This window comes from Fundulus heteroclitus, unplaced genomic scaffold (genome assembly GCF_011125445.2).
Source record: "Fundulus heteroclitus isolate FHET01 unplaced genomic scaffold, MU-UCD_Fhet_4.1 scaffold_46, whole genome shotgun sequence".
NCBI lineage: Eukaryota > Metazoa > Chordata > Actinopteri > Cyprinodontiformes > Fundulidae > Fundulus > Fundulus heteroclitus.
The window spans coordinates 1,574,513-1,601,331 of record NW_023396879.1 but is presented as its reverse complement, the minus strand read 5'-3'; the positions used below and the strand labels follow the sequence as shown (position 1 = coordinate 1,601,331).

The following is a 26,819-nucleotide window of genomic DNA, read 5'->3' as shown; positions in this document are numbered from 1 at the left end:
CAGACTCTCCCCAGAAATCAGAAACAATCCCAGAAACAACGCAGGCAGGGATCCAGGAAGAAAAACGAGTCTGAAAAACACGAAATGAAGAAATCGCCTCATGTTTCAGTCTGCTGGGTTTCCAGAACGAGTCCAAGGTCAACCATCCGATCCAGATCAACCCCGAACAGAACCGGTGCAGTTCGGTCAGAGAGAGAAGGTCCATCTTCTGCTGAATGAGGGAGAAAAGCTCCGGTTCTGAAAGCTGCGCTCCGGTTTTCATGGCGGCTCCGAAACGCTCCGACACAAAAACCCAGTTCCTGGTTCAGAAGTTTGAATAACAGATCTAGGACCTACCATTACGGAAAGGAATCAAACCGCCTGGGGCCCCTGAGTTAAAGGGGCCCCCGTTACCTCCTAACAGCCCCTGGTGCATTATTTATGAATGTCTGAAATAAAATTATTACGGTTTACAACAAAAAAGAAAGCCGAAACAATTGTCTGTTCCCCCTTTCCTTCCTAAAATGGAACATTCCTCCTGTGCGTCGGGAGCGCGCGCTGTCAGAAGAGAAAGCGCGCATCCAGCGGACGTTGCCTTATGTTTTACTTTGGTTAAAAAATGAAGGAAGTATGTTTTTAACCCTTGATTTAGTGGGTTACAAGAAAAATAACGTATTGTTCTCCATGGTTTCATACGAGATTGATTAAATAAAAACATGAAGCAGAGATTAATGTTTAAAACGTCTGTTTAGAACGCAGCCCTAAGATCTGAGAGGATCTCAGGAAGCCAGTAACATTCAAATTAAATTCAGTTTATTAGGTTTACAGGTTCCAATAAACAAAGCTCAATCCATTTTATCTTACAGAACGACATGACCGTTTTAAAAGTAGGAGTCCATGCTGGCCTGGAATCCTGATCGCTGAGAGGAATAGTTAAAAAAAACAATTAAATTAGACTGTTTGGGGGAGAAGTACTAAAGAAAACACAAACGGAATACACCTTGGTGTCTCCCAACAAAAACACACTCACTCCACAAACCCTGGTGAGTACAACACACAAAAGAAAAACTCTCCTCCCACTAGTCTCCTTCATGCAATCAGAATAAAACCAGCGCAGGACCCAGGGACAGCATAGGTCCTCAGGTTAGTTAAAACCAGAACAGGGAGCTAAATGAAAACTCTCCTAGTTTCGCTTTTACTAAAACTAGAAATAAAACCCTGAATCAGTAGTTAAAACAATAGCTGAAACAGTAGCAGGTCAAAGAAGTCACGTTAGATCAGCACCTTTAGACATCCAGGCAATAAAAAACTGCATTTTTTACCTCTGAGGCGAAAACCAGCCCACGCCACGCCACAATGTGCGTCTCTATAAATGCGTTGCCTAAAATTATTAAAAAGAGGGATCAACCAAATCATCCTACACTAGTGATGGGTCGGGCAACACCGATGCGTCGGCGCATGTGTCACATCAGAGGAAAGCAGAGCGGCGCAGAGGAAGTGGCTGGGCCCATAACCCAGAGGTTGATGGATCGAAACTTCTTTAGTCTTGGGGACTTCTTCAGTCTTCTAGTTTAGTCTTCTAGAATTGCCACTGCACTTTTCGGGAGAGTGTTGGCCTAGTGGTTAGAGCAGTGCGATTGCACTCAGAGAAGTACAAGTACCCGGTTCGATTCCCAGCGCCTGCACTCTGGGTCCCTGAGCAAAACCCTTAACCCCAGATTGCTCCCAGGGTGCCGCACATGGCAGCCCTCTGCTCCCCAAGGGTGATGGGTTAAAAGCAGAGAACACATTTCATTATAATTTATGTTTCAATGACAATAAGGATGATATTACATTTATTACTAAAACCTGTAATAGTAACATGCGCGTATCACTATGGCAAATTCACGTGACCGATACAGGAACTGTTTGGAACTGACTTTGATGCTCCAAGCTGTCTTTATGAGCAGTGTTGGTCCCTTTATGCATTCCCGCACAGCCTCTGGGTTCAGCGCGCATAGCAAAGCGATGCTGTGCGTAATGCTGCGCTGGGCGTGCTGAGCCAAGGTGGCGCGAGTGGCTCACCTTGGCTCAGCACGCACAGCGCAGCATTACGCACAGCAAAGCTATGCTGTGCGAATACAGCCACTCGTATTTCTGTGTGAGTGGCTGTTTTCTACAGCTGGAGAAGGGATATCAAAAAAGCGTAACAGACTCAATCTCACAACGTAGAAACAATTTTTTGAATAATAATTTGTAAAAAAAAAAAAAAAAAAAAAAAAAAAAAAAAAAAAAAAAAAAAAAAGCCAGTCCACAAGCATCGTCATTCACAACATGTTTACTTAGTTCTTACGTTATGATACAGGTTCACATGGATTATTGGCTGTATCTAAAAAAAAAAAAAGTGATTTTTAAGATCTAGCAGGTGTCAGTATTCAGTCACACAGTATCAATAAAGTTTGGCAATGTGTGGAAACGCTTCATGACGCCTCATCGAGCCATCACGAAGGCTAAAAACGACCATGTGGACACATTCGGTTATTATATCGGTAAAACGGTCCGTTCAAGGCAAAAAGTAGACGTACTTCATATATAGGATGAGACAGTGTTGAAGTTTACTTATTAACCATATTTAATAATGACATGCATGAGTTATTATTTTAGTTTTTTTATTTTATTTATTATTTTAGTTTTTTATTTTATTTATTATTTTAGTCTCCGCCATGAGAGACTGAGGAGAACAGAACAAGTGTTGGTGGTTAATAACCGGCCTGCTCTGTTACCAGAAGAGTTCCTCACAAAGTAATTTTTATATAAAGCTACTAACTGTGTATAGTGGTTATAATGAAAAGTATTAGCAGAAAGGTCTAACCCTAAGTAAATTAACCAGACTTCAGATTGTACGTATATTAAAGTATACTTAAATACTTTTTGCTAAGAAAGGGGGGGGGACGCTCCAAGTCTGAGAGCTTTGCTCCGATTTCTCCAGGAGTATTTAAACGTGACTTTTCAGCTGGTTAATCAAGATAAATTATTTAAATAAATTAATTCAAGGCACCATCCTGCTGCCCTAAAGAAAAAACAGCAACGAAATAAGAAAAAAGGAGCTCAGGTCTGCACAGTTTTAATTTCATCCTGGATTTTATTTACTCTGGAAGGAGAAAATCGTTTCCATAAGTTGCAGCTAAACGCAACTAAAGAGCTTTAAATTAAATAAAACTCACCTGATGTTTTATTCAAGTGGAGAGAAAGATGATTTCTGCTGGCAGTCCACTCTGACTGTGACGGTTTTTCAGCGCTGGTGGGTGCGTGGAGTGGGTGAAGCTGTGGGTGAAGGGGGCGGAGACTGGGATGATGGAGAGCTGCGAAAGTTGACTCATTTCCAGCTAAGTGTTTTAGTTTAGATAAAACGTGAAAGAATTATGTTTTTAATCCTTCACTTAGTGGGTTACAGGGGAAAATAACTTTTGTTGTTCTCCCTGGTTTCATACGAGATTATTTCAATAAAAATATGAAGCAGAGAATAAATGTTCAGGTTTATAAAAACGTCTCTTTGTTTATAATTCAGCTACAGAGGATCTCTGTAGTAGACTGTAGTCACTGTAACCTAGAAGGTTGCTGGTTTGAAACCACAGATCAGCAAGCGTCACAAGGAGAGCAGGGAAGCTGTGCGCACTGACGCTCCCTGGTTCCCACCCTGCTCTGAGACATTCAGCTAAAAACAACCAGAGTTCAGAGACCAGCAGAGTTTTATAAATTAGTTATAAAGAGACTTTATCTGTTTGTCTGATAGCAGGATGATCAGGTCAGTTCAACTCTGACCTCTGATGGAAATACTGTGTGCTCTCATTGTCGCTCATCTCCAGATGTTCTGCTGGAACCAAAGATCCACAACAGACAACAGCTGGAATACATTAAATCGATTTATATACTAAATAATGTTTACGTTTATCGTTTATTTTACCCACTAAGGTTGATAATCTCCTTTACAAGAGAATCCTGGTCAAGACGAACCAGCGTGGCAGCAATGGAAGAGGAGAGGAACCTTCAGCAGATGCAGGTTTGGGCTGTAATGAAGGTTCTGGTTCTCTGAGGCCTCCTCCAGCAGCAGGTGTTCAGAAAACTATGATTATTAAAGTCCTTTACAGGTGAACAACAAAATAGAAATAAAAACTAAATAATAAAAATCATTAAAGCACAAGGTTGAGCATATGAGAGGTTCAGAAACATCTAAAGAGTCTTGAAGGCTCACAGGAAGAGGCCGACTGCAGAGACCAGCAGCTGGAGCTCAACAGGCTCCGTCTCCTCTGGACCCGACCCGAGTCCCGGGGTCAGCTGGACATGTTAGACGTTCTGAGGATGTAGAAGCTTCACCATCGAACATTTATAAACTTAAAGGACGATTCTAATAACAGTTAAAAGAAGCAGGCAGCAGCCAGAGGACATGAATCAGGAAGAGGCGTTCCTGTCGTCTCTGTTAGCTGACAGGAAGCTGAACTATGAGTCAGATGAAGGCGGTGAGGAGGAGACGCTCCATCCCACCAGAGCTCCACCAAGATTTTTGGCCCATATCTGCGTTTTTTTCCCCCCATGTCGATACGTGCATGCATTCACTGATCCATCCAACAACAACAAAGGTGCGTTTTAAACTTTTAATGTAGTTTTAACTCTAATTTAGCTGATCTGGCCTCTGAACGTCTCTCTCTCTCTCACTGAGCGGAGGAAACAGCGGCGCCTGTTTCTGTGTCTAAAAACCTTCGTCTGATCTCCAGCTGCTGCCGCTGTGCGTGTCTTCATGGAGAATCATGAATCCACGTAAAAACAGCTGCCAATCACGATACTTACAGCATCTGACTTTACCTAAAATAATGTCCAGACGCTGCAGCGGTGCTCAGTTTCTCTCCTCCTCTCCACTGAACTAAAGATCTTCTCTCGCTGAGACTCGTTCATTAAGTCCGAGCAAAAAAGAGTCATGATGAAATTTTTTTTTTGCTTTAACTTTCAAACGGAAGCTTTTCATTAATATTAGCTGGTTTAAATGCTGCATTTGTTACCATTGTGTCGTTTTCTGATGAAAATGGAGGAAAAAACAATATATGCATAAAAAACCCCAAACCATCAGCACATATCAGGTATGGTTAGACCGATGTCAGAATAATCGTATCGGCCTTTAAATCCCGTATCGGTCGCTCTCTACATCCCACTATAGAGGGAGATGCAGAAATACTGAAGCGTGAAAAACCCTCTGAAGGGCATGATGAGGAAGATCCTCCTCAGATGATGAAGACTCCAGAGGTCCAACAGCGCCGCTCCGTCCTGTCAGCAGAGTTACCAGATTAAATCTCCTCCGTCTTAATTTAAATTAAGTCCAGCTTTATCCAGACGCTCTCTGCTGACTGGATTTAAAGATAAACCTGAAGATCATCCACATAAAAATGAAAATAAAACAGGACCTAACATGGAGCCCTGTGGTATCCCTTATTTAAGGAGAGCAGCAGGAGGAAAACTGGTCCTGCTGGACAGAACCTTCTGCTGGATCATCAGGACTTTAACCATTTAATGGCTCTGACTGCTCAGCCTCAAGGTTAAAATGTTATAAAGAAGCCAAAGTAAATAATGATCTACAGAACATGCAGCTTCTGACAGAATCTGGATCTTTGGCCTCTTTGATCCCAGCAGCTCAGACACTAATGGTTTCCATCTAATGAAATAGTTTTTGTTGCTCCAGTTAGCTTCACATTTACTGTTGTGTCATCAAGCAGCTGACCTTCTGATGCGTCCGCAGGCCGGAGAACCCAGCCGCCTCTGTGGAGATCAAGCCGAGGAACCCTGAAGATGAAGCTCCACACTCCTGCTGCACAGCGCTCCATGTTTGAAGGGAAATATTTTTATTCAAACCAAATAAAAGATGTTTTTTAATCTCTATATTGCTGGACATGTGTGCATCTGACTGTTTTTAATGCTTGCTTTTACTTTCTGTTCTCAATGGAATCTGGATCACTGAATTAAATTGACTGTGTAAAGAGCCATGAGACAATATGTGTTGTTATTATATAGTTAAAGTGAATTGAACTGAAATGAATTAGTCAAACTTAATTTTCAACACAACAAAATGAGATTTCAATGCAAATGTATTCATTTTGGTGAAATTAGTTTTTCAAAACAATGCATTTCATTTCAAATTACATAAATACACATTTGCTTCCTTTACTGTACGGAACTGCTCATCTGGACAAATACTCTGATTGAGCTGCATTAATTGTTGCATATTCTGCCAAACTATTTTGAATAAACCATTGGTTGCCTCTTATTCAATCTCTGGGTGTGGACTTGATTGAAGTCAAACATACTTCATACTTTCTAGTGATTCTAGTAGATTTATGCTGATGTCCGTTCAGTTCATTCTCCGTATTGGGCAAAACTCAACGCTGGAACATCGGTATCGTATAGGAAGCACAAAAGTTGGAACGGGACACCCCTAGTTTGTAATGGTCTATCGTAAATGTAATTTAATAGTTTGGCTATTATTAAGAAAATATCTTAGTCAGGCAGAAGGTGTGTCTCCTCTCTGTTGCTAGGTAGAATAACACATTAAGTTTTATGGCAGGGGGGGTAGGTCATGTGGCTTGACCCTTTGCAGAGTAGAAGGGTCTCTTTGTTGTAAGAGCAGATCAAACTCCTCCCAAGCATGGGAGGGACGCAGCCTGTAAAAAATGTATTCAGACTAGGAAAAGTTAGACAGAATCTTTGCATCGCCATGAAACAGGATGTCAGCTTGTAATGAATACTACAAAATGGTAATGTAAACTCTGTCTCTATAGTTAATTTCTATGAATTAAATATGCATATTACAATGTTTTACCTCTGATCAATGCTTTTCTCATTTATTGTCAAATCTTAAACCGGGGTAAAAATGGGCCTTTAGTAGCGAAGCAGGATTAGGCCAGTACAACATGATTAACAATATGAAATAGGTGATTATGCAAGTATCTAATTTAGATGCCAGTCCCTTTACGATGAAGTGATATGTTGAATTTTATCCAGACTACTTAAGTTTAGGAAAGTGTTAAAATTTCAACTGTGAAAGATATTGAACTGTTTGTGTCGAAAGGGTAAAAACAAATACACCTACCACAAATATGCTATAGCAAAAATGTAGCAGTATACAAGAATGAAGCACAGTGGCTAAAATGCATGGAATACATTTCACAAATCAAATGATTACAGTCCCTTTGTAAAACATTAAAAGCCAAGCCAGCCAAGCAGCCATAATACGGAAACATAGCAAAACATTTCCTGCCAAGGTTTGATTCCGTCTTTAGGAGCTTTTCTTCTGTCGTCTACTTGACACTGGTTTGTTTCTCACTCGCTTCCTTCTGATGCTGTTCACAACAGCACAGCTGTAGGGCAAAAAGACAAAAAAACATTTTGAAAAGGAGAAAATAATGTTTGGCTTTTATACCACTTGAAATCTCACCACGCCCTTAATGTGAAGGAGCCTTTGAATGTATTTCTTGACCTTGTTGTTTAAACTCAGGGTTTGAAAATGGCAGGAAAAAGGTTAACTTCCTGTTCAAAAGAAAAGACAATAAGATTCAGCCAGCTGACAAATGTGTAAAATATCAAAGATATGTTAATTCAGAAATCAGGGGATCATCATCTGATGTTGTCACTAATGATTGACACTCAGAATCTCTCTATAAATCACTAACTTTACTATCTGAAAATTCTGTGTTTACGTGACATATGGGCCGTTAAAGGCGACTTGGCCTGAGGTAATTTAATACATCATTTGAGTGGACAAGTGACCACATGTCCTTCCACAAAATGGCGCTCCGTGGGGGTTGCTGGTGCCAATCTCCAGCGTTCACTGGGCAAGAGGCGGGGTTCAGGTTGAACAGGTCGCCAGTCTGTCTTTGGACTGTGGGAGGAAGCCGGAGTACCCGGAGAGAACCCATGCATGCACAGGGAGAACATGCAGACTCCATGCAGAAAGACCCAGGGTTGGATTTGAACCCACAACCTTCTTACTTCTGTTCTAAGACATTCAGCTAAACACAACCAGAGTTCAGAGACCAGCAGAGTGTTATAAATTAGTAATAAAACTAAAAAAAAAACACTCCTCCCCGGGCGCCGCACATGGCAGCCCACTGCTCCCCTAGGGGATGGGTTAAAAGCAGAGAACACATTTCATTGTAATGTATGTTTCAATGACAATAAAGATGATATTACTATATTATTATTATTACTATTACTAATAAAGAGACTTTATCTTCATCTGTTTGTCTGATAGCAGGATGATCAGGTCAGTTTAACTCTGACTTCTGATGGAAATACTGTTTGATCTCATTGTCGCTCATCTCCAGATGTTCTGCTGGAACCAAAGATCCACCACTGGCAACCGCCGGGATGCATTAAATCGATTTATCTACTAATCATTTTTGTACATTTAACCTTTATTTTACCAAGAGAATCCCACTAAAATTAATAATCTCCTGTATAAGAGAATCCTGGTCAAGATGAAGCAGATAAAAGTTATTCACTAAGCTTCTTAGGCCTTCAGAGAGCTACTGAAGTGAATAAATGTCAGGAGGCTTTTAATTAAGACGGTGGACACAGAGAGATCTGATTGGCTGATCCACCACCTGAACAGTGGAGGAACTTATTTAACAATCATACAGTTATTAATAGATAACATAAACTTTATCATCCCCATAGAGGGAAACTAATTAGTTTGAGCGACTAGAGGGGTTAAATTCTCTGGTAACATCATTTTTTTTAGGATAAATAAATAGTAAGTAATCATGAATAAAAAGTGGAGAAATGTACAAACAGTGTAAAACAGTGTAAACGCAACTAAAAAGCTGTCAATGAAATAAAAACTCACCTGACGTTGTTTTATTCCAGATGAGGTGGAAAGGGGGCGAGGACTGCGTGAGGGACGGACGGAGGCAGGAGCTACACGGAGGGCTGGTACCTCTGCGCTGGAATCAGGAACTGAGGCTGCTGGGTGTCAGAATGAGTCCAAGGTCAAACATCCGATCGGTGAACAGATCTATGACCTACCAATACGGAAAAGAATCAAAGTACGCCAAGCCCCAAAGTTTAAGGGGTGGGGTGCGGTGTAGCCACGTGACTAAAGAGCGCAGCAGACCCGAGGCGTGGCGTTAAATGCTGCAGTCAGTCCGCGCAGGACAGAACAAAAAGTAATTGATCTTTCTAAACCAGTATTGTTCAACATCAACACCAGCGCTGGTAACAATATTATCGATACTAGGATCGACCCTCTACCTTTCTGGGACCTCTTCGCTCCGACAGGTGAGTTACTTTCTAGTTATTGATCTAAAACAGAATTTTATCAGTGATAACTTCCCCAGAGGAAGATCTTCATACCGTCTCCATCTCAGCATCTTTCCTCCTCTGGTAAAAGCGGCGGTGTGGCCCGGGTTTATTGCCAGGCTCTGGAGGAGCCGCAGGTTTTGTTGGAGGAGCGCGGAGGCAGCGGGTCGTGGGCTGATGTCGTGGAGAGTTCGTGGAGTTCAGGCTCTGATCAGCTGTTGGAGGGTTTTAGGATCCAGATCGACCTGAACAGAAACAATCCAGTGAAAAAGCGTCCAAAGCGCATGCGCCTCGGTTCCTCTCATTCACTTTTATCATCTGTATTCTTAGAAGCTCAGACATTAAGCGGACGCTTTCATTCACAAAGTTAACCGCGGAAGTTTTTTTTCTGACTTTGTTACAGATTTAATATTAAATAATGTAAAATCTAAAAATATTTCTTGTCACTCAGAGTGAGGAGAGTCCTGAGTGACGTCCTCTTGCTATAAATGTTCCTCACGGAGCTTTGAGGACTGTTGTGGTTTCAGTCTGTGAAAACCCTGAAAAAAGATGAAATGATTGACAAACGCTCAGTCTCCATGTTTTCATTCAGACAAACGCAGCAGGCCGACGGCGCCCCCTGCAGACATGACTAATCAATCACAGGCCTCACAAAGATTTAGTAGGTGGATCACAGAACAGAAAATTTTTAATTTTTTAAAGAACCGTTTTTTTTATTCACTTTTAATCTTACATTTCAACAATAGTTCTTAATGAACATTTCAACCATAAATTGCTACAATTGTTTTTAATATTCAAGTTCCAGTGTCCAGGAATCTTTCAGGAATAAGCACTGTAAGATTTTATTTTATCACGATGCTTCATTCTCTACAGCTTTAAACAATCTTCCAATGTGTGAGACTGGGAACAACAGATAGATTATTTTCAGTCTTCTCCATCAAGGTCTGGGTTTGGGGAATTAATTTTGAACCTTTAGAATCAACAGCGACAGCAGTAGCAAAGCTGTTGCCTGTAACTCTGCTGAACTTGGACTGAGACTTTGACTTCACATGCTTTAATGTGTGACCACCACTTGTTCTGTCCTGAATATCCCCAAAAAGTGGATCAGAGATGATCTTAACTTGCCGTTCAATAAATGAAACAAGATCTCTAAAGCAAGCTCTGCGATTGTATTTTTCCAAAACTTCATGAGCTGTTGTCCTCCACCTTTTTCTGTATTTAAATGGAAACTTGGTTACAATTGCTCTCATGTTGGTTGGCATGTCCAGCTCTTGCATGTAATGAAGCTCCTCCATGACATTGCAGCAAGCACATAAAAACAGAGAAAAGGCTTGCAATGACTTCACATCCTCTGATTTCACTGTGGGCCAATCCAAAGCCTTCTCTAAATAGGCTGCAGCAATCCTGTGTTCATTTCCAAAATGTTCATGCAAAAGCTGTTTAGCCAGTTGATAACCTCTGTCAGGAGTCATATATTGGCAACTCCTCACTAATTCTCTGGGCTGACCCTTTGTGAATTGCTCCAAAAAATACAAAGCATCTGCATTATTAGCTTTGGATTCCACTCCATGTTCAAAGGCTCTGATGAAGTTTCCATACTGAAGAGGATCCCCATCAAATACTGGAATCTCACGAGTAGGTAAAGTCAATAAGCGTTGCTGTTGCACAAGGGCTGAAGTGAGTTTGTTTTGTTTATGCATTATGGTACATAAATCTCTTTGTATTTGCACAGGAAGTTGATTTGATTGAACAGTTGAGGCAGGCTGCTCATCTTGTTCTGACAAATGATCAGTTTGTGTTTTTACCAATACTGTTTTCTTGTGTGTCTGTCTTGATCCAACGGTGCACATCTTCCTCTGCTCCTCAGTGCATCCGTTCACTTTCCTTGAATCTTTCTGTTGTACTGGAGGATAACTTTGTGGCACTTGTAACAACCGTAATTGTATATATCTCTTTAAGACACTACAGTCTCACTAGTGACGTCATATGTATGCGCCACTGTTTTTCTATGTAGAGAGCGCGGGAGATATATATGCAAAACGGAGGCGGTTATGTTAGCATCCTATTTTATTTAGTGACGTTTTAGGTTGTTGGAACTCTGCTCATGTCATTGTCTGATAAAATAGCAGCCGTTCAACCGGGCTTTGTAAGGTTGGTGAAGAGAGTTCATTAAAGGACAGCATTGTGGAATTTCCAGTACCAATGTGGTCGTGAGTTTCTGAACGTCTCAACGAGCCTATGCCTCATCTCCACCCTTCCACACAACCCAAACCGTTACAAATGGCGCCCGAACATCTTATCTTGGACCTCAGAATGCAGTATCTTCTATCGACTGGTGATTGAAATGCTAAGGAAGTACTTTGCAGTGCAGTGAATGTCCGCCGTACCAGTGGGAAACGAACCAGGCTAACCCAGACGCGGACGACAGAGCGTTTCCATGGCAACAAGCGGAATCTTCAAAACGCCGTTTTCGGAGTATAATATGGGCCTCCGTTAAAATCCTTCACTGTGACAACTTTGGAGCAACTGCGCTGCCTGAACGTGAGACGGATTATGCTGTATAATTTCTGAATGTGCATGTATGCACGGCGGAGTGAAACGGAAATCCCCCTCATCAGCTGAGCGCGCGCTGCAAGTTTTTCCTGAACAATCTCTTCAGAACTTTTTCACCGGACTCAACTCTGTACTGGATCAGAGGTGCAGGACAAATTCATCTGAGAAGATACGAAATGAAACCGTGAAAAAAAAAAAAAAAAAAAAAATAATAATAATAATAATAATAATAAAAACAAAATGTATATATATAAATAAAAGAAGATAGGACAAAGAAAAATCTTGAACTCTGACTGAGAATGGATTAAAACAAATGTACGGGAGCTATTCATCAGACTCAGCAGCATAATTTCTTTGGAAAAGACAAGAGGACAGTTAAAAAGAAGAAAAAAAAAAACAACAACATTTAATAACTCAAAGTTTTGGAATTATTTCTGTGTGAACAGAACTGAAGTTATTCCAGCATAATTTGCATTATACAGACTGGGGTTCACACAAGTGTGCATTATGGCCACTCATCCTGACTTGGCTGATATAGGTGATGATCTTGACTTCAGGTCGCTCCCAAACCTCAATACCCATGATCTGGAACGTAAAGTTCAAAGTTTAAAAGATGAGGTGGACATGCTTCAACAATGTCTACATGAATCTTTGGATCTCCAGAAAAATATTTTAGAACGTTGGGCTCAACCAGCTAAAACTGTCCCTAAGGTCCCAGGTGCTCAGGTTACTCATCCTTTTCCTCAGGCGTCGTCTACTCCGTATGTGCCTAGTGTACATACCAGGAAAAAAGAGCGTTACAACTTAGCACCTGACCCCACTCAGTCCATGAGAGCTCCGCCTCAGAACCATTCGGATTCGCTGGAGTTAATTAATACTACCAGAGTCCTCGCAGCCGCTTTACACCAAGCTAAATTAGAACCCACCGTGTTCACTAATGATGGTGGTCTCCACCCAGAGGAATGGCTGCAGTCTGTCAATGCTTACAAGACCTCTTTGGACTTGACAGACACACAGATTCTCAGAGAACTACCACATTTTCTAGCTAAGGAACCAAGGAAGTGGTTTAGTGTTCTAAGCTCTCATGTATCTTCTTGGGCTGAATTTTGTGAACTTTTCAGAACTGTGTTCCTACCTACTGACGACCAGGAGCATATTATGAGAGGTATCTTGAACAGCTTCCAACACCCCGAAGAACCTCTCCCAACATTTACAGCCCACATGCTCAGTGAGCTCAAAAGACTGAGGAACCCTCCGTCTGAGAAAGAGCAAATTGACCTTATCTGTAGGCATGCAGTAGAGAAGTACAGAGTGGCACTGTATGGAACACCTATCAGGTCAGTAATTGATTTGGTGCTGCGTGCCCATGAGCTACATTCTGTTCTCGGCACCAGCCTATCACAGCCATCAAGAGTCCAGATGAAAAATAGAACTGATGGTGGACCCTACTGTTTCAAATGTTCTATGCCTGGTGTTACAACCCGCACATGCCCAAACTGTTCCACTGAATATCAGGGGGAACGACATTCTAAAAGGTCTGCCAGGGAGCGTCCCCAAACTCCACCTGTGGATTATCATCCTGTGACACAGACTGCACACCCAAAAAGCGCTAACGTGGCAAGAGAAGCAAACCCAGCGGGTAGGAAGCAGGGAAACTTCAGGGGTGGGAGAGTTTTTCACAGGGCCAACCCTCCCCCCAGTCAGTAATTTTGGCCCCGCTGCCTGTGTCAGTACCAAATTCGCCACCTATGCTCAATCACGTTGAAGATGGAGCTTCGCAATCATCTTGGAACACTCCTTTCAGAGTTAAAGTGAACTTTAAAGGAACAGCTCTGGAGGCCACACTTGACACAGGTGCGTCACTTTCAGCAGTAAATGCAGACCTGATACCTGATAAGACCCAAAATGTCTCATTAAAGAATCAGTGGCATTCCCCGCCCATAAGACTGGCCAACGGCACTTACTGCAATCCATTAGGAGTAACCTGGTTGACCATTGGACTTATGGGCAAGTCAATCTATCAACGATTTGTTATAGTGCAAGACCTGTCATCTCCCTTAGTTCTTGGGATGGACTTTATGACTCGCACTTCACTAACTATTCATGTCCCATCCAGAACAGTAATTATGGATGACAATCCCCCATTTCTGGATGAACCCTGTGAAAATGACTTTGTGGTGGCTGATCTTGAGTGTGGAACAATGACTCTGCAGAACACTCCAGAGGTCTCACTCAAAGAAAAAGTTGAAGACGCCAACTTAAATTCTGCAGAAAAAGGAGGACTGCTAAAGTTGCTAGATAACCACAGTGATCTGTTTGATGGTCGCCTGGGTCGCACTTCTCTGGCAGAACATGTCATCGTCACGGGGGATGCGAAGCCAGTTAACCTGCCACCTTACCGCACCTCCCCAGCTAAAAAGCAAATCATTGAAGAGCAAGTGCAAAAGATGCTAAAGGATAACATCATTGAACCTGCATCTGGACCATGGGCAGCTCCTGTAGTGATTGTGAACAAACCCCCCCGTGAACCACGGTTTTGTGTTGACTTCCGGGGTCTAAATCAGCTGACTGTGAAAGACTCTTACCCACTCCCACGAGTGGATGAATCATTGGACTTTCTATCAAGAGGAAAGTTTCTGACAACATTAGACCTTGCTCGAGGTTACTGGCAGGTCCCCATTGCTGAACAGGCTAAACCAAAGACTGCTTTCATCACGCATTGTGGCCTGTTTCAGTTCAAAGTCCTTCCTTTCGGCCTATGTAATGCCCCTGCGACCTTCCAACGACTTATGAACAATGTTCTGGCAGGCCTGATTTATAAGTCGTGTGCGGTGTATCTGGATGATATTGTTGTCGCATCACCAACGTTTGAACAGCATCTACTTGACCTGGAGGAAGTCCTTATCAGGCTTAAATCTGCGGGCCTCTCATTGAAGCTGAGAAAATGTCAATTCTGCCTTACAGAACTCACCTTCCTCGGCTACCGTGTTACTCCATCTGGCATTCATCCTGACCCCGACAAGGTGAGAGCTGTGACGGAGTTTAACGTGCCAACCACAACAAAGCAGGTGAGACAGTTTCTTGGTTTAACAGGGTACTACCGCCGCTTTGTGAAAGACTATGCCAGTCATGCAGAACCACTCTTCGCTCTCACAAAAAAGGATGTGACATTCAACTGGAATAACAAGTGCCAAGCAGCTGTGGACTTTCTAAAACATTCCATAACTTCGGCACCAGTCTTAAAGTTCCCTGACTTTACGTGTCCGTTCTTCATCCACACTGATGCATGTGATGCTGGACTTGGAGCAGCTTTAATGCAGAAGGATGAGGATGGGAAAGATGTGGCTGTGGCGTTTGCTAGCCGTGCTCTGCATAAATCAGAAAAGCCCTATTCGACTCCAGAAAAAGAATGTCTGGCTGTTATCTGGGCATTGGAACATTTCCGTCCCTATGTTGAAGGTTTACATGTGACTATTTACACCGACCACAGCAGCCTCAAGTGGTTGATGTCTCGCCCCAATCCCTCTGGTAGGCTCGCCAGGTGGTCTCTTCGCCTTCAGGACTTCGACTTCAGCATCATACACAAACCTGGAGAACGTAATAAGGTGCCTGATGCCCTTTCACGTAACCCCCTCCCTGATGTGGATGCACCTATAGATCTTCTTCCTCCCTACGCCATGATCGGCAGTATGGATCTTCGAGCTCTGCCTTCTGTAATTGTGTCGGACCGTCCTCATGTTCGTCAGTTGCAGCTGGAGGACCCAGTCACAGGCAACTTGCTCCGTCGACTCGAAAATGACCAACAAAGGGACGAGGATGATCAGGACCTGCAAAAGTACATTGTACAGGATGGTCTCTTATATTTCATTGATCCAAAAACAAGGTGTGGTCTTCACCCACTCAAGCAGATTAAACTTTTTGCCCCTTCTGCACTTCGTAGTTATCTGCTCAAGTATTACCATGACCATCCAACAGCCGGACATCTGGGCATTGCAAAAACTCTGGCACGCTTGCGTCTCAGATTCTTCTGGCCAAACATGAACTCTGATGTAAAAAAATATGTGATGTCATGTTGTCCATGTCAAACCACTAAGCCAAGTCAAAGAAAACCAGCAGGTCTTATGGTCCCAATCCAACCACAGAGACCATGGGAGTACACAGGTGTGGACTACATTGGCCCACTACCCCGCACACAAAGGGGAAATGCATATATCCTGGTCTTTGTAGACTATTTCTCCAAATGGATTGAAGTGAGCGCTGTGAGTGAAGCAACAGCTCAAGTTGCTGCTAATAAGTTCATCACCGACATATTTGCCCGACATGGTTCTCCATCCTACCTTATTTCAGACAGGGGAACACCTTTCATCAGTGAACTGTTTGAGCATGTTGTGTCAAAACTTGGAACTGAGCACAGACTGACAACTGCCTACCATCCTCAAACTAATGCAACTGAACGTGTGAATCGCACATTGAAAACAGCCATTCGAGCATATATTGAGGATAAGCACACTTCCTGGGACAAATATCTTCCCCAGATCTGTTTTGCACTGCGGACTGCACCTCATGAGAGCACAGGTTTGAGCCCATCAATGATGCTCTATGGACGGGAGTTGGACACCCCCTTGGACCTCATCACTCAGCCGTCGTGGGAAGGAATGGACGACCCTGAGACTTCTTACTCAGATCATCTCAGAGCTTCGATTCAAGATGCTCATGACCATGCTCGTACAGTTCTCGCAGAAAGTCATACAAGGCGAAAGCATTACTATGACCTAAGACGACGCCCAGTCTCTTTTAAAGTTGGAGATTTGGTCAGAGCAAAATCACACCCAAAGTCTGATGCATCAGCTAACTTCTCAGCAAAGTTGGCACCTCTCTACACGGGTCCGTACCGTGTCTACAAAAAGATGTCCGATGTGACTTATTGCCTAACCAAAGCGGACACGGGAGAAAAAGCTGGAGTATTTCATGTTGCAAACCTTCAACCGTTCTACACCTGGGCAACAACTTTACCTGACAAACACTTGAAGCGAAAGACTTCTCATGATTTGGATTCCAGTTTACCAGACAGCAGCTTGCCCCCTGCTCTTATGGACCCAGAGCATGACTGTGATGTTGTTGACGCTGCTGTTGTCTCTGACGATGTCTCAGATGACACTGACTTTGATGACGTTGACCCTGTTCCACCCTTGTTGGAGCAGGACTCTGTTCAAAGCACTGAAGTTGCTTCGGAGAAAGCTGTTAACAGTTCACCCCCTGCTAACAATGGGTGTGCTGTTGGTGTTTCTTATAACTTTAGACCAAGACGTGTTCCGAGGGTCACCACTGACTGGTCAGTCAATAGGTGGACCAACCCATTTCATACCTCCAGGTTTGACCTGAAGTGACCTCATTTGCATTTTATGTTCTTTGTGTTCGTTGGTGTTATGATCGTTGTTTAAGTTTTGTGTTGGTCATGTTTAAATGTTTCTGACATATTTGGGTAACTGTTCTGGGTTTCTAAAAAAAAAAAAAAAAAAGGGAATTTCATTTATAATGCCCTAACTTTATTTTCGTTTTCCAGTATTTTCCCTTTGTTGGAAACTGTCATGTATGCCGGTTTTTCAATATGGTGCTGCGAATTCCCTCTTTACTTTTGACTGCTTATCCATGTATGGAGGGCCGTTTAGTATCGACTGTACCTTTGCTGTGTTCGGCTGTGGGCAGCCTTTTTTTGACCAGGGGGGAATATGTAACAACCGTAATTGTATATATCTCTTTAAGACACTACAGTCTCACTAGTGACGTCATATGTATGCGCCACTGTTTTTCTATGTAGAGAGCGCGGGAGATATATATGCAAAACGGAGGCGGTTATGTTAGCATCCTATTTTATTTAGTGACGTTTTAGGTTGTTGGAACTCTGCTCATGTCATTGTCTGATAAAATAGCAGCCGTTCAACCGGGCTTTGTAAGGTTGGTGAAGAGAGTTCATTAAAGGACAGCATTGTGGAATTTCCAGTACCAATGTGGTCGTGAGTTTCTGAACGTCTCAACGAGCCTATGCCTCATCTCCACCCTTCCACACAACCCAAACCGTTACACACTGAACGTTGAGTCCAAGGTTCAAAGGGTTTTGCTTCAACGTTGAGTTCTGTTTCTTGTTTTTGTCTCCTTTGCAGATACAAATTCATTCCATCTCCTGGTTCTTGAGCTTCACTTGAAGCATTTTGTAGCACAGATAGTTTAGCTATTGATGCAGCAATTTCAACATCAAGCTCCAGTTTCTCCTTTTTCCTTCTCAGCTCTGCTTCTTCTTTCTCCAGAGCATGTTTTTCCTTTAACATTGCAGCTCGAGCTAGAAGTGCAGCCCTTTCTGCCTCGGCTTTAATACGAGCAGATGCTGCAGATTGACCACTTTGCCGACTTTTAACACTGGATGAACTCTTTTGGTGAGAACGTTTAGTGGAAACATTTGATATGCTGTCCTCTGGACGTACATCATCAGAAACACCACCATCTTTTTCAGCTTTTCTCAACCACTGTTTAACATGATCAATAAAACTGTTTTCACTCAACATTTTTGCTACAAATCATGCATTCTGTATTTCATATTCTTCAACAGGCAAAAGAGGCACCAAAGAATCATGAGCACCTTTTGCTTCTTCACACAAATACACTGCAAAAACGGATCTAAAAATAAGTAAAATTCTCTTAAAATTTGTGTTTTTGACCTAGATTTGAGCGGGTATAAAAGATTATCTGCCAATGGAATGAGTATTTTGACCCCTAAAATGAGATAATTAGATATACTGCACTTGAAATAAGATGTTGGAGATGAATTGTTCCTATTTTATGTGCAAAAATCTTATTCTATTGGCAGATCATCTTATTTACCTGCTCAAATCAGGGAAAAATACATTGATTTTAAGAACATTTTTACTTATTTTTAGCTCCGTCTTTGCAGTGTAAGGAATGTTTTACGTCATTAGCGCTTTTTTCATGTATGTGTTCTTCAGTTACCTTTCTTAGATTTTTAATCTTGTTTAATTTATCCTGTCTTACATTTTATAAGTTATTTTTTCAAGAAAAGCTTTTGGAGTCATTTTAATGACTGAGGGCTTTTTTTCAGGCGACTCTTCAGAATTACTTTCCATAATGTCCTCCTTTACTTGCGTCCACAATAAATCCAGCAGTCACCCTTTAATAATGTTCAGTCCCAGGATCTGATCGATACAGTTTTTTTATAGCAACTAATGCATTGGAATTACGCCCGCAAAATAGGCCTTATATTTTTTTAATCATATTGTGGCCATAAAGTTGGTAGCAATAGTGTTCATACCTCCATGCTTGCGATTGGCGCCATAATGATGCGATCAGATGAATCAGCTGATGGTTTCCTCCAGATCACGGCCTTTGTGATCCACCATGCGTCTCAGCGCAGCGCGTCTCACCGGCTCCACTCCAGCGCCTCATCCAACTCAGCGGCTGCGTCCTCTCCGCAGCTGCCTCCATACGGGGTCCTCTCGACAACCGAATAGGGCTTTAACACTAGCATTACCAGGGTTTTCGACCTCTCCCCTGAAGTCCCGAAAGAGGGTCAAAAGACCCTGAGTCCAAACTGACGACTCTGGTGGCTCAAATTAGCATCCCTTGTTCAATTGTAAATAGGGCCATTGCCTGAGGAATCAGCAGGGGGGGAGGAGAGCCGAACTCACAAAAGCATTCCACACTTCTGTACTGTCAGGCCAGAAGGTATGTGTGAATAGTCCATGTTGGGGGTGGGTGTGATCTATGATGGAGGCAGCTCTACAGTAGAAAACTAACCAAATTAGCAACACGGGTTGGCGTTCAAAGTTACTGCAGGGCTATCATTGGATGGGGTTAAATAATAATAATAAAAAAAAGACACATTTTACTGTAGGCAACCCGTGTTTTCCTTACAAGTTTTCCTTGAAAATTAAGGAGCTGTTTGCTGATTTCATACATCAGAACACCCAAGAAAACAACTTTTATTTAATTAGATTATAATTGCACTGCATTTAACAAGGTCCCCTTTTTTTACTCTGACCAGTTTCCCTGTATCTAGTGAATATAGCATCCCCCAAAGAATAAAAACAACCAACACTATCACTTTACAACTATTACCCTGCAGTGTGGATAAAACTAAATACTATAATAATAAACAATTGTTTGTTATTAGCAAAGTGCAGCATTTTTGGGATACAAAATCTCTAAAACCATCGTGTATGGTTTATTATGTATGTATGTTATATTATAAATCAACTAGCTGCTTCGGAGTCAGGGTAGAAAAATAAGCCTACTCTGTGCTTCCATCACAAACAAGGTAGTTCTGAAAATTATTTTAAAGAAGGAGATGTTTGTCTGAGTGATACCCTGTCAGTTTAGGCTGATGACCATGTCCTGGTCATGTCTAATTAGGCCCCTCTCTTTCCGATTTCAATCGAACAATAACAAGCTTATTGTTTCAATCGAACAGTAAGTTTTGTGTTGACTAGAATTTAGTAATTAAGCATGTTTTTTTAATCTAGGAATATCAGGCCCTGAATACAAATGCAGTCCACACTTTTTCAGATTTGCCTTTGAAAACCACTTTTTAAACCACAGATCTTTTTCTATTCACATTACGATTATGCACTAATTTGTACGAGTAAATGTCATAAAATACCAATGAAATACACTGATGTTTGTAATCATAATTTAACAAAATGCAAAACAGTTCAAGTAGTACGAATACCAAATTGTCCAAATTGCCATTGCCTCTTATACGTTTGTATATTTCTCATGCTGGAATTTCAGTCCTCTTGACTTAGACACAAATACTTCTGGTCATTGCTCACAGCTGTACCTGGCAGTTAGTAGGGAGTTAAGCTTCCCCCTTCCTTTGGTGCACCAGTAATGGCCTTATTTACAGAACAAAAGCACCGGTTCACAACTGCTTATAGGATGCTAATTAAAATCCTTCAGGTCAGTCGACCCGTCTCTGGGCTCCAAAGGTAGAAATGTTAAATGACCCTTCTCTGGTAATTCTAGTGTTAAGTGAAACAAAGTTTCTTGACTTAAAGTATAGTGACTTGTTTTTAACAAAACAAAAAACCTAAGCCACAGTGAGGCTGCTGACTGGCGCTCAGGTGACGCGTCGTCCTCCTGAATCCAATGAATAAACTTCAGGTTCTTGGCTTGCGGAGCATTTATTGATCCAACGCTCTCACATAATATGCAAATTGTAACGTTGCACACTCGTTTACCATCAAATGATCTTACAGCCAATTCAGCCAAATAAACTACAAAAGCTTAGAGCAGATCATTCAGCAGCTAAGTTCCTCTTCATGCTGTCTTGATGTTCTACCCACAGCTTTCTTTAAAAAAGTTTTACCTGTCATAGCGTCTGATTTGACTCAGATAATAAACACGTCCCTCCTGTCAGGTGTTTTCCCCCAGTCCCTAAAAACAGCAATTATCAAACCACTGCTGAAAAAGAATAATTTAGACAAACTTCTACTCCAGAACTACAGGCCCATCTCAAACCTCCCCTTTATCAGTAAGATTATTGAAAAAGCTGTGTTTCAACAATTAAACACCTTCTTAACAACGACCAGCCGATTTGACGTTTTCCAGTCAGGTTTCCTCACCACAGTACAGAGACCGCCCTTATCAAGGTGTTTAATGACATCCATATAAATACAGACTGTGGAAGAACCACCGTGCTGGTACTATTGGACCTTAGTGCAGCATTTGATACTGTCGATCACTCCATTCTGTTAGAACGCCTGGAGAACTGGGTCGGCCTCTCTGGTACAGCTCTCAACTGGTTTAAATCCTACTTAAAGGACAGGGAATTTTTTGTATCAGTAGGTAACTTTACATCAGAGATGACAAAAATCCCATTTGGGGTTCCCCAAGGGTCCATCCTGGGTCCCCTCCTTTTCAATATCTACATGCTCCCTCTAGCCCAGATAATAAAAAATAACAACATCAGCTACCATAACTATGCAGACGACACACAGCTCTACATCACCATGTCACCAGGTGACTATGAACCAATTCAGGCACTGAGTAAATGCCTAGAAGAAATCAATACGTGGATGTGCCAAAATTTTCTCCAATTGAATAAAAACAAAACTGAAGTAATAATATTTGGACCAATAGAGGAAAGATCAAAAGTTAGCACACAGCTTCAGTCGCTTCAGCTAAAAACCACAAATCAGGCCCGAAACCTGGGTGTAGTGATGGACTCAGACCTGAACCTTCAAAAGCATCTAAAGACAGTTACAAGGTCGGCTTTCTATCACCTGAAGAACATTTCTAGGATTAAAGGACTGATGTCTCAGCAGGATCTAGAAAAACTAATCCATGCGTTTATTTTTAGTCGAATTGATTACTGCAACGGTGTCTTCACAGGTCTGCCTAAAAAGTGGATCAGACAGCTGCAGCTGATCCAGAACGCTGCTGCCCGCGTCCTCACTAAGACTAAGAAAGTAGAGCACATCACCCCAGTTCTAAAGTCCTTACACTGGCTCCCTGTATCTCAGAGAATAGACTTTAAAATACTTCTGTTAGTCTATAAATCCTTAAATGGCTTAGCTCCTAAATACATCACAGACTTGTTATCAGCGTATAAACCATCCAGACCATTAAGGTCTTCTGACTCCAGCCTGCTCTGCATACCTAGAACCAGAACTAAACAAGGAGAAGCAGCTTTTAGTTCCTATGCTCCAATTATCTGGAACAAACTTCCAGAAAACTGTAAAAGTGCGGAAAGCCTGAGTTCTTTTAAATCAAGATTAAAAACACATTTGTTTAAAATTGCCTTCAACTGTCCTAGTTAACTGAATCACCACTTTTTTGTTCTATTTTCTATCTATATTTTATTCCTACTTGCTCTTATTCTGTTTTATTTTGCTATGTTTTAATCATGTAAAGCACTTTGCATTGTCTTTGTACTGAATTGTGCTATATAAATAAATTTGCCTTGCCTTGCCTTGCCTTACATTTGCTTCCACGTAGTGATCAACAACAAAACAACAGAACCTAAACAACCGACGACGGTCAAAAACCAGCACACCTGCCACCCACTGTCCGTTTTAGGTATTACAGAAAACAGGAATAATAAACACAAAACACCAAAATAAGGCTCTAATACATGAATTTTAAAAATAGTTCTTAATGACTCTCAACCATAAATTGGTATTTTATGTCACTACAATTGTTTTTATTCATTCAAGTTCCAATGTTCAATGTGTCACTGTTACAAACGAAGGCTGCACAAAAACCGGCATGGGTTTGTTTTTGCACTACTTCCTGTAGGAATCATAAACTCCGCCCGAGTGAATCTGACCAATCAAATTGCCCACAAGTCTGTCTTTCACCAATCAAGTGGAAGATATCCTCGTGTGTCCGTGGTTTCGCCGAACTTTTCCAGCTCCCCACGCAGCGCAGTCCCTGTCAAAGCGGTCCAGGCGGAGAAAGGTGAGTCCACCTCCTGATTGTTTTGCTCTCATAAAGCGGGATAATCAGGTAACTTCACCGGAGGAAGGCGTCTTCATGCCGCCTCCATCAGATCTTTATTTTTGCTCCTTCTTTCCTTTCTGCGCCGCCGGTGGTTGTTACTGCACTGAGCCGACCAAGAGGCGGCTGAGGGCGGAGGAGCTCTGGGGCTGCGCGCCGGAGGAGCGAGTTTAGTGTCCGGAAACATCCAGATATCCGAGAGAAGGAGAGGAAAACTCTGCGGTTCATCCCGATGAGGACGCGGGGCGGCTGGAGGGCCGCAAGGAGTTAAAGCGTAAAAGTGTGGGGGGCGTGGCCAGCTCCGGTGACAACTAAAGAGAATCAGTCTGCATGCTGATTGGTGCCGCTGAGCAACGTCACGGTGAGGCGGAAAGGCAACTGAGAAAAAAAAAGGGAAAAAAAGAGAGCTGTGACAGAAAGGCCACGATCAGCCGCCTTCACGTGCCAAACATAAACACGGAAGCGGCACTGTGCGCGTGTCCTCTCATTCACTTTATCATCTGTGTTTTTAGAAGCTCAGATATTAAGCGGCCGCTTTCTTTCACAAAATAACAAACTGAAGGATGTTTGTGAATTAGTAACAGATTTACTATAAAATAATGTAAAATCTAAAAATATTTCATGTCACTCAGAGTGAAACTCTCATTACAGATGTTGAATTATCGGCTCCCCTGACTCTATCCAGGCATCACAAATTCCTAAATACAGAAAGATTAAACGGTACAAACGGGTTCAGCAGAGGCTGATATTAGCTTTTTGTTTTACATGTAAACCAAAAATTAATTTGAAAATGTTAATCTGAAAAGAAGACTTTGGACCAGTGAGCAACGGTCCGGTTCTGATTCTCTTTAGCCCAGGTCCAGGATCCATCTGCGTGTAGTTAGACCTTGATGTTCTGAGCAGGTTTTACTTCACCATCCTCTGAAGGTTGCAGCTACCACTTTTACTGGTGAACTTTGTCCTTCCACTGAACTTTCTGTGAATATTTAGTAACTTATTCACAATATTCTGACTTTCTGAACCCATGAATTTTGGGGTTTCTTTATCTGTCAGGCATAGCCATCAAAATCAGAGAATCAAATGCTTGTAAGATTATTTTTTTTGGATCCTGTGTGATCTAAAACTTTGTTTAAAACTTTAGTTTATTTGGCTAAAAAACTGCTGAGAATGACTAAAGATGGAAAGATTCAATAAAACTCAGATATCAGTTTTTATAGATCCTTATCCTAATTCACCCATTTTAAAATTGCCTGTAAACCGGTTTAAATATTGGTCTCATTGGTGTTTATATTAAACGTTAATTATATTTCCACCAGTTTTATTTTCCATGAAGGCAACACGATTAGCTTTTCAATGTGTTTTCAGTACCTGGTGAACCTGAAGGCACCAGGAAGTTGTTGAGCGTTTCCTGGCCAATCAGAGAGCCGGCTGCTGGATCAAACTCAGCTCTTTGTGTTTCAGGATGAATCTTCTGAGGTGCCTTCGACCAGATGCTCCAAACATCTCCCAGCTGGATGTTCTGTACCTTTCTAACAACGATACATTCAACCTGTGGCAGAAGAAGGATGGAAGTCCTCCCTGCTCCTCCATCTCTCCTCCTCCTCTCTCCAGATGTGTGGTCTGTCTCCAGGAGGCGGTGTACGCCGTCTGCAACAGCGTGACCTCTGCCCTGAACATGGAGGGAGGCGGAGCCCCCATCCCACTCACAGAGAGCGGTGAGAGCCCAGGGTTTTACGTCTTTACTGCTTTTGATCATCCATGGCGACTCGTTTAGGAAACTATGCGAGCCCAGAGCCGCTGGGTTCTGGTCTTCAGCTCTCTCTGGGTTTTTAGACGCATCAGGAGTCGGAGCATCGTGGCAGAAACATCTGAACTCAGTCACACCACCAACTCTCCACGGATGTTTTGGAGAACAGACAGAAAAGGCCAACCTTGACTGGTTTTAAATCCACGTTCTTTGCTTTCTTGCAGAATGCCCCGTCTTCATGGAGACAGGAGAGGTCTCTACATCTGGAGGTCTGTGATCGCGTTGGAGCAGCAAAACATGGCAAAGGTTAATTAACCTGAACACCAACAGCTCACCTGGATCTCTCACAGGTTCACAGGACCATCGCATGCTGCTCCTCCTCCTCCTCATCATCCTCCTCATCATCGCTGCTGCCGTGGGTTACTGGAAGAGGAGAGCCATCTCTGCAGCGTGGCAGCAATGGAAAGAGGAGAGGAACCTTCAGCAGATGCAGGTTTGGGCTGTAATGAGGGTTCTGGTTCTCTGAAGCCTCCTCCAGCAGCAGGTGTTCAGAAAACTATGATTATTAAAGTCCTTTACAGGTGAACAACAAAATAGAAATAAAAACTAAATAATAAAAATCATTAAAGCACAAGGTTGCTAACTTTACCTAAAATAATGTCCAGACGCTGCAGCGGTGCTCAGTTTCTCTCCTCCTCTCCACTGAACTAAAGATCTTCTCTCGCTTTGACTCGTTCATTAAGTCCGAGCAAAAAAAGAGTCATGATGAAAAATTTTTTTTGCTTTAACTTTCAAACGGAAGCTTTTCATTAATATTAGCTGGTTTAAATGCTGCATTTGTTACCATTGTGTCATTTTCTGATGAAAATGGAGGAAAAAACAATATATGCTTAAAAAAAAAAAAACATCAGCACATATCAGGTATGGTTAGACCGATGTCAGAATAATCGTATCGGCCTTTAAATCCCGTATCGGTCGCTCTCTACATCCCACTATAGAGAGATGCAGAAATACTGAAGCATGAAAAACCCTCTGAAGGACATGATGAGGAAGATCCTCCTCAGATGATGAAGACTCCAGAGGTCCAACAGCGCCGCTCCGTCCTGTCAGCAGAGTTACCAGATTAAATCTCCTCCGTCTTAATTTAAATTAAGTCCAGCTTTATCCAGACGCTCTCTGCTGACTGGATTTAAAGATAAACCTGAAGATCATCCACATAAAAATGAAAATAAAACAGGACCTAACATGGAGCCCTGTGGTATCCCTTATTTAAGGAGAGCAGCGGGAGGAAAACTGGTCCTGCTGGACAGAACCTTCTGCTGGATCATCAGGACTTTAACCATTTAATGGCTCTGACTGCTCAGCCTCAAGGTTAAAATGTTATAAAGAAGCCAAAGTAAATAATGATCTAGAGAGAACATGCAGCTTCTGACAGAATCTGGATCTTTGGCCTCTTTGATCCCAGCAGCTCAGACACTAATGGTTTCCATCTAATGAAATAGTTTTTGTTGCTCCAGTTAGCTTCACATTTACTGTTGTGTCATCAAGCAGCTGACCTTCTGATGCGTCCGCAGGCCGGAGAACCCAGCCGCCTCCGTGGAGATCAAGCCGAGGAACCCTGAAGATGAAGCTCCACACTCCTGCTGCACAGCGCTCCATGTTTGAAGGGAAATATTTTTATTCAAACCAAATAAAAGATGTTTTTTAATCTCTA

At 42.2% G+C, this 26,819-nt stretch overlaps 1 protein-coding gene and 1 long non-coding RNA gene across 7 annotated transcripts; both read left to right on the top strand.

Annotated features, from left to right (window-relative positions):
• The first annotated feature begins 34 nt into the window (after nt 1-34).
• LOC110367775 lies at nt 35-26,819 on the top strand. Of its 6 annotated transcripts, none has more exons than XM_036131978.1 (6): nt 9,066-9,276; nt 23,158-23,319; nt 24,820-25,073; nt 25,330-25,374; nt 25,456-25,598; nt 26,680-26,819. In XM_036131978.1, exons 3-6 carry the CDS (start codon nt 24,821-24,823, stop codon nt 26,725-26,727), a joined length of 489 nt encoding a protein of 162 aa, XP_035987871.1. In that variant the 5' UTR covers nt 9,066-9,276; nt 23,158-23,319; nt 24,820; the 3' UTR covers nt 26,728-26,819. The 6 variants fall into 6 exon arrangements, with proteins under 6 accessions (XP_035987869.1, XP_035987871.1, XP_035987874.1 ...); XM_036131981.1 differs by having other exon boundaries at nt 24,805-25,073; XM_036131976.1 differs by lacking the exons at nt 9,066-9,276; nt 23,158-23,319 and adding an exon at nt 35-137.
• Nucleotides 3,974-5,883, top strand: LOC118560627. The gene is made up of 2 exons (XR_004929488.1): nt 3,974-4,018; nt 5,744-5,883. It is a non-coding gene; the product is annotated as an uncharacterized LOC118560627 (long non-coding RNA).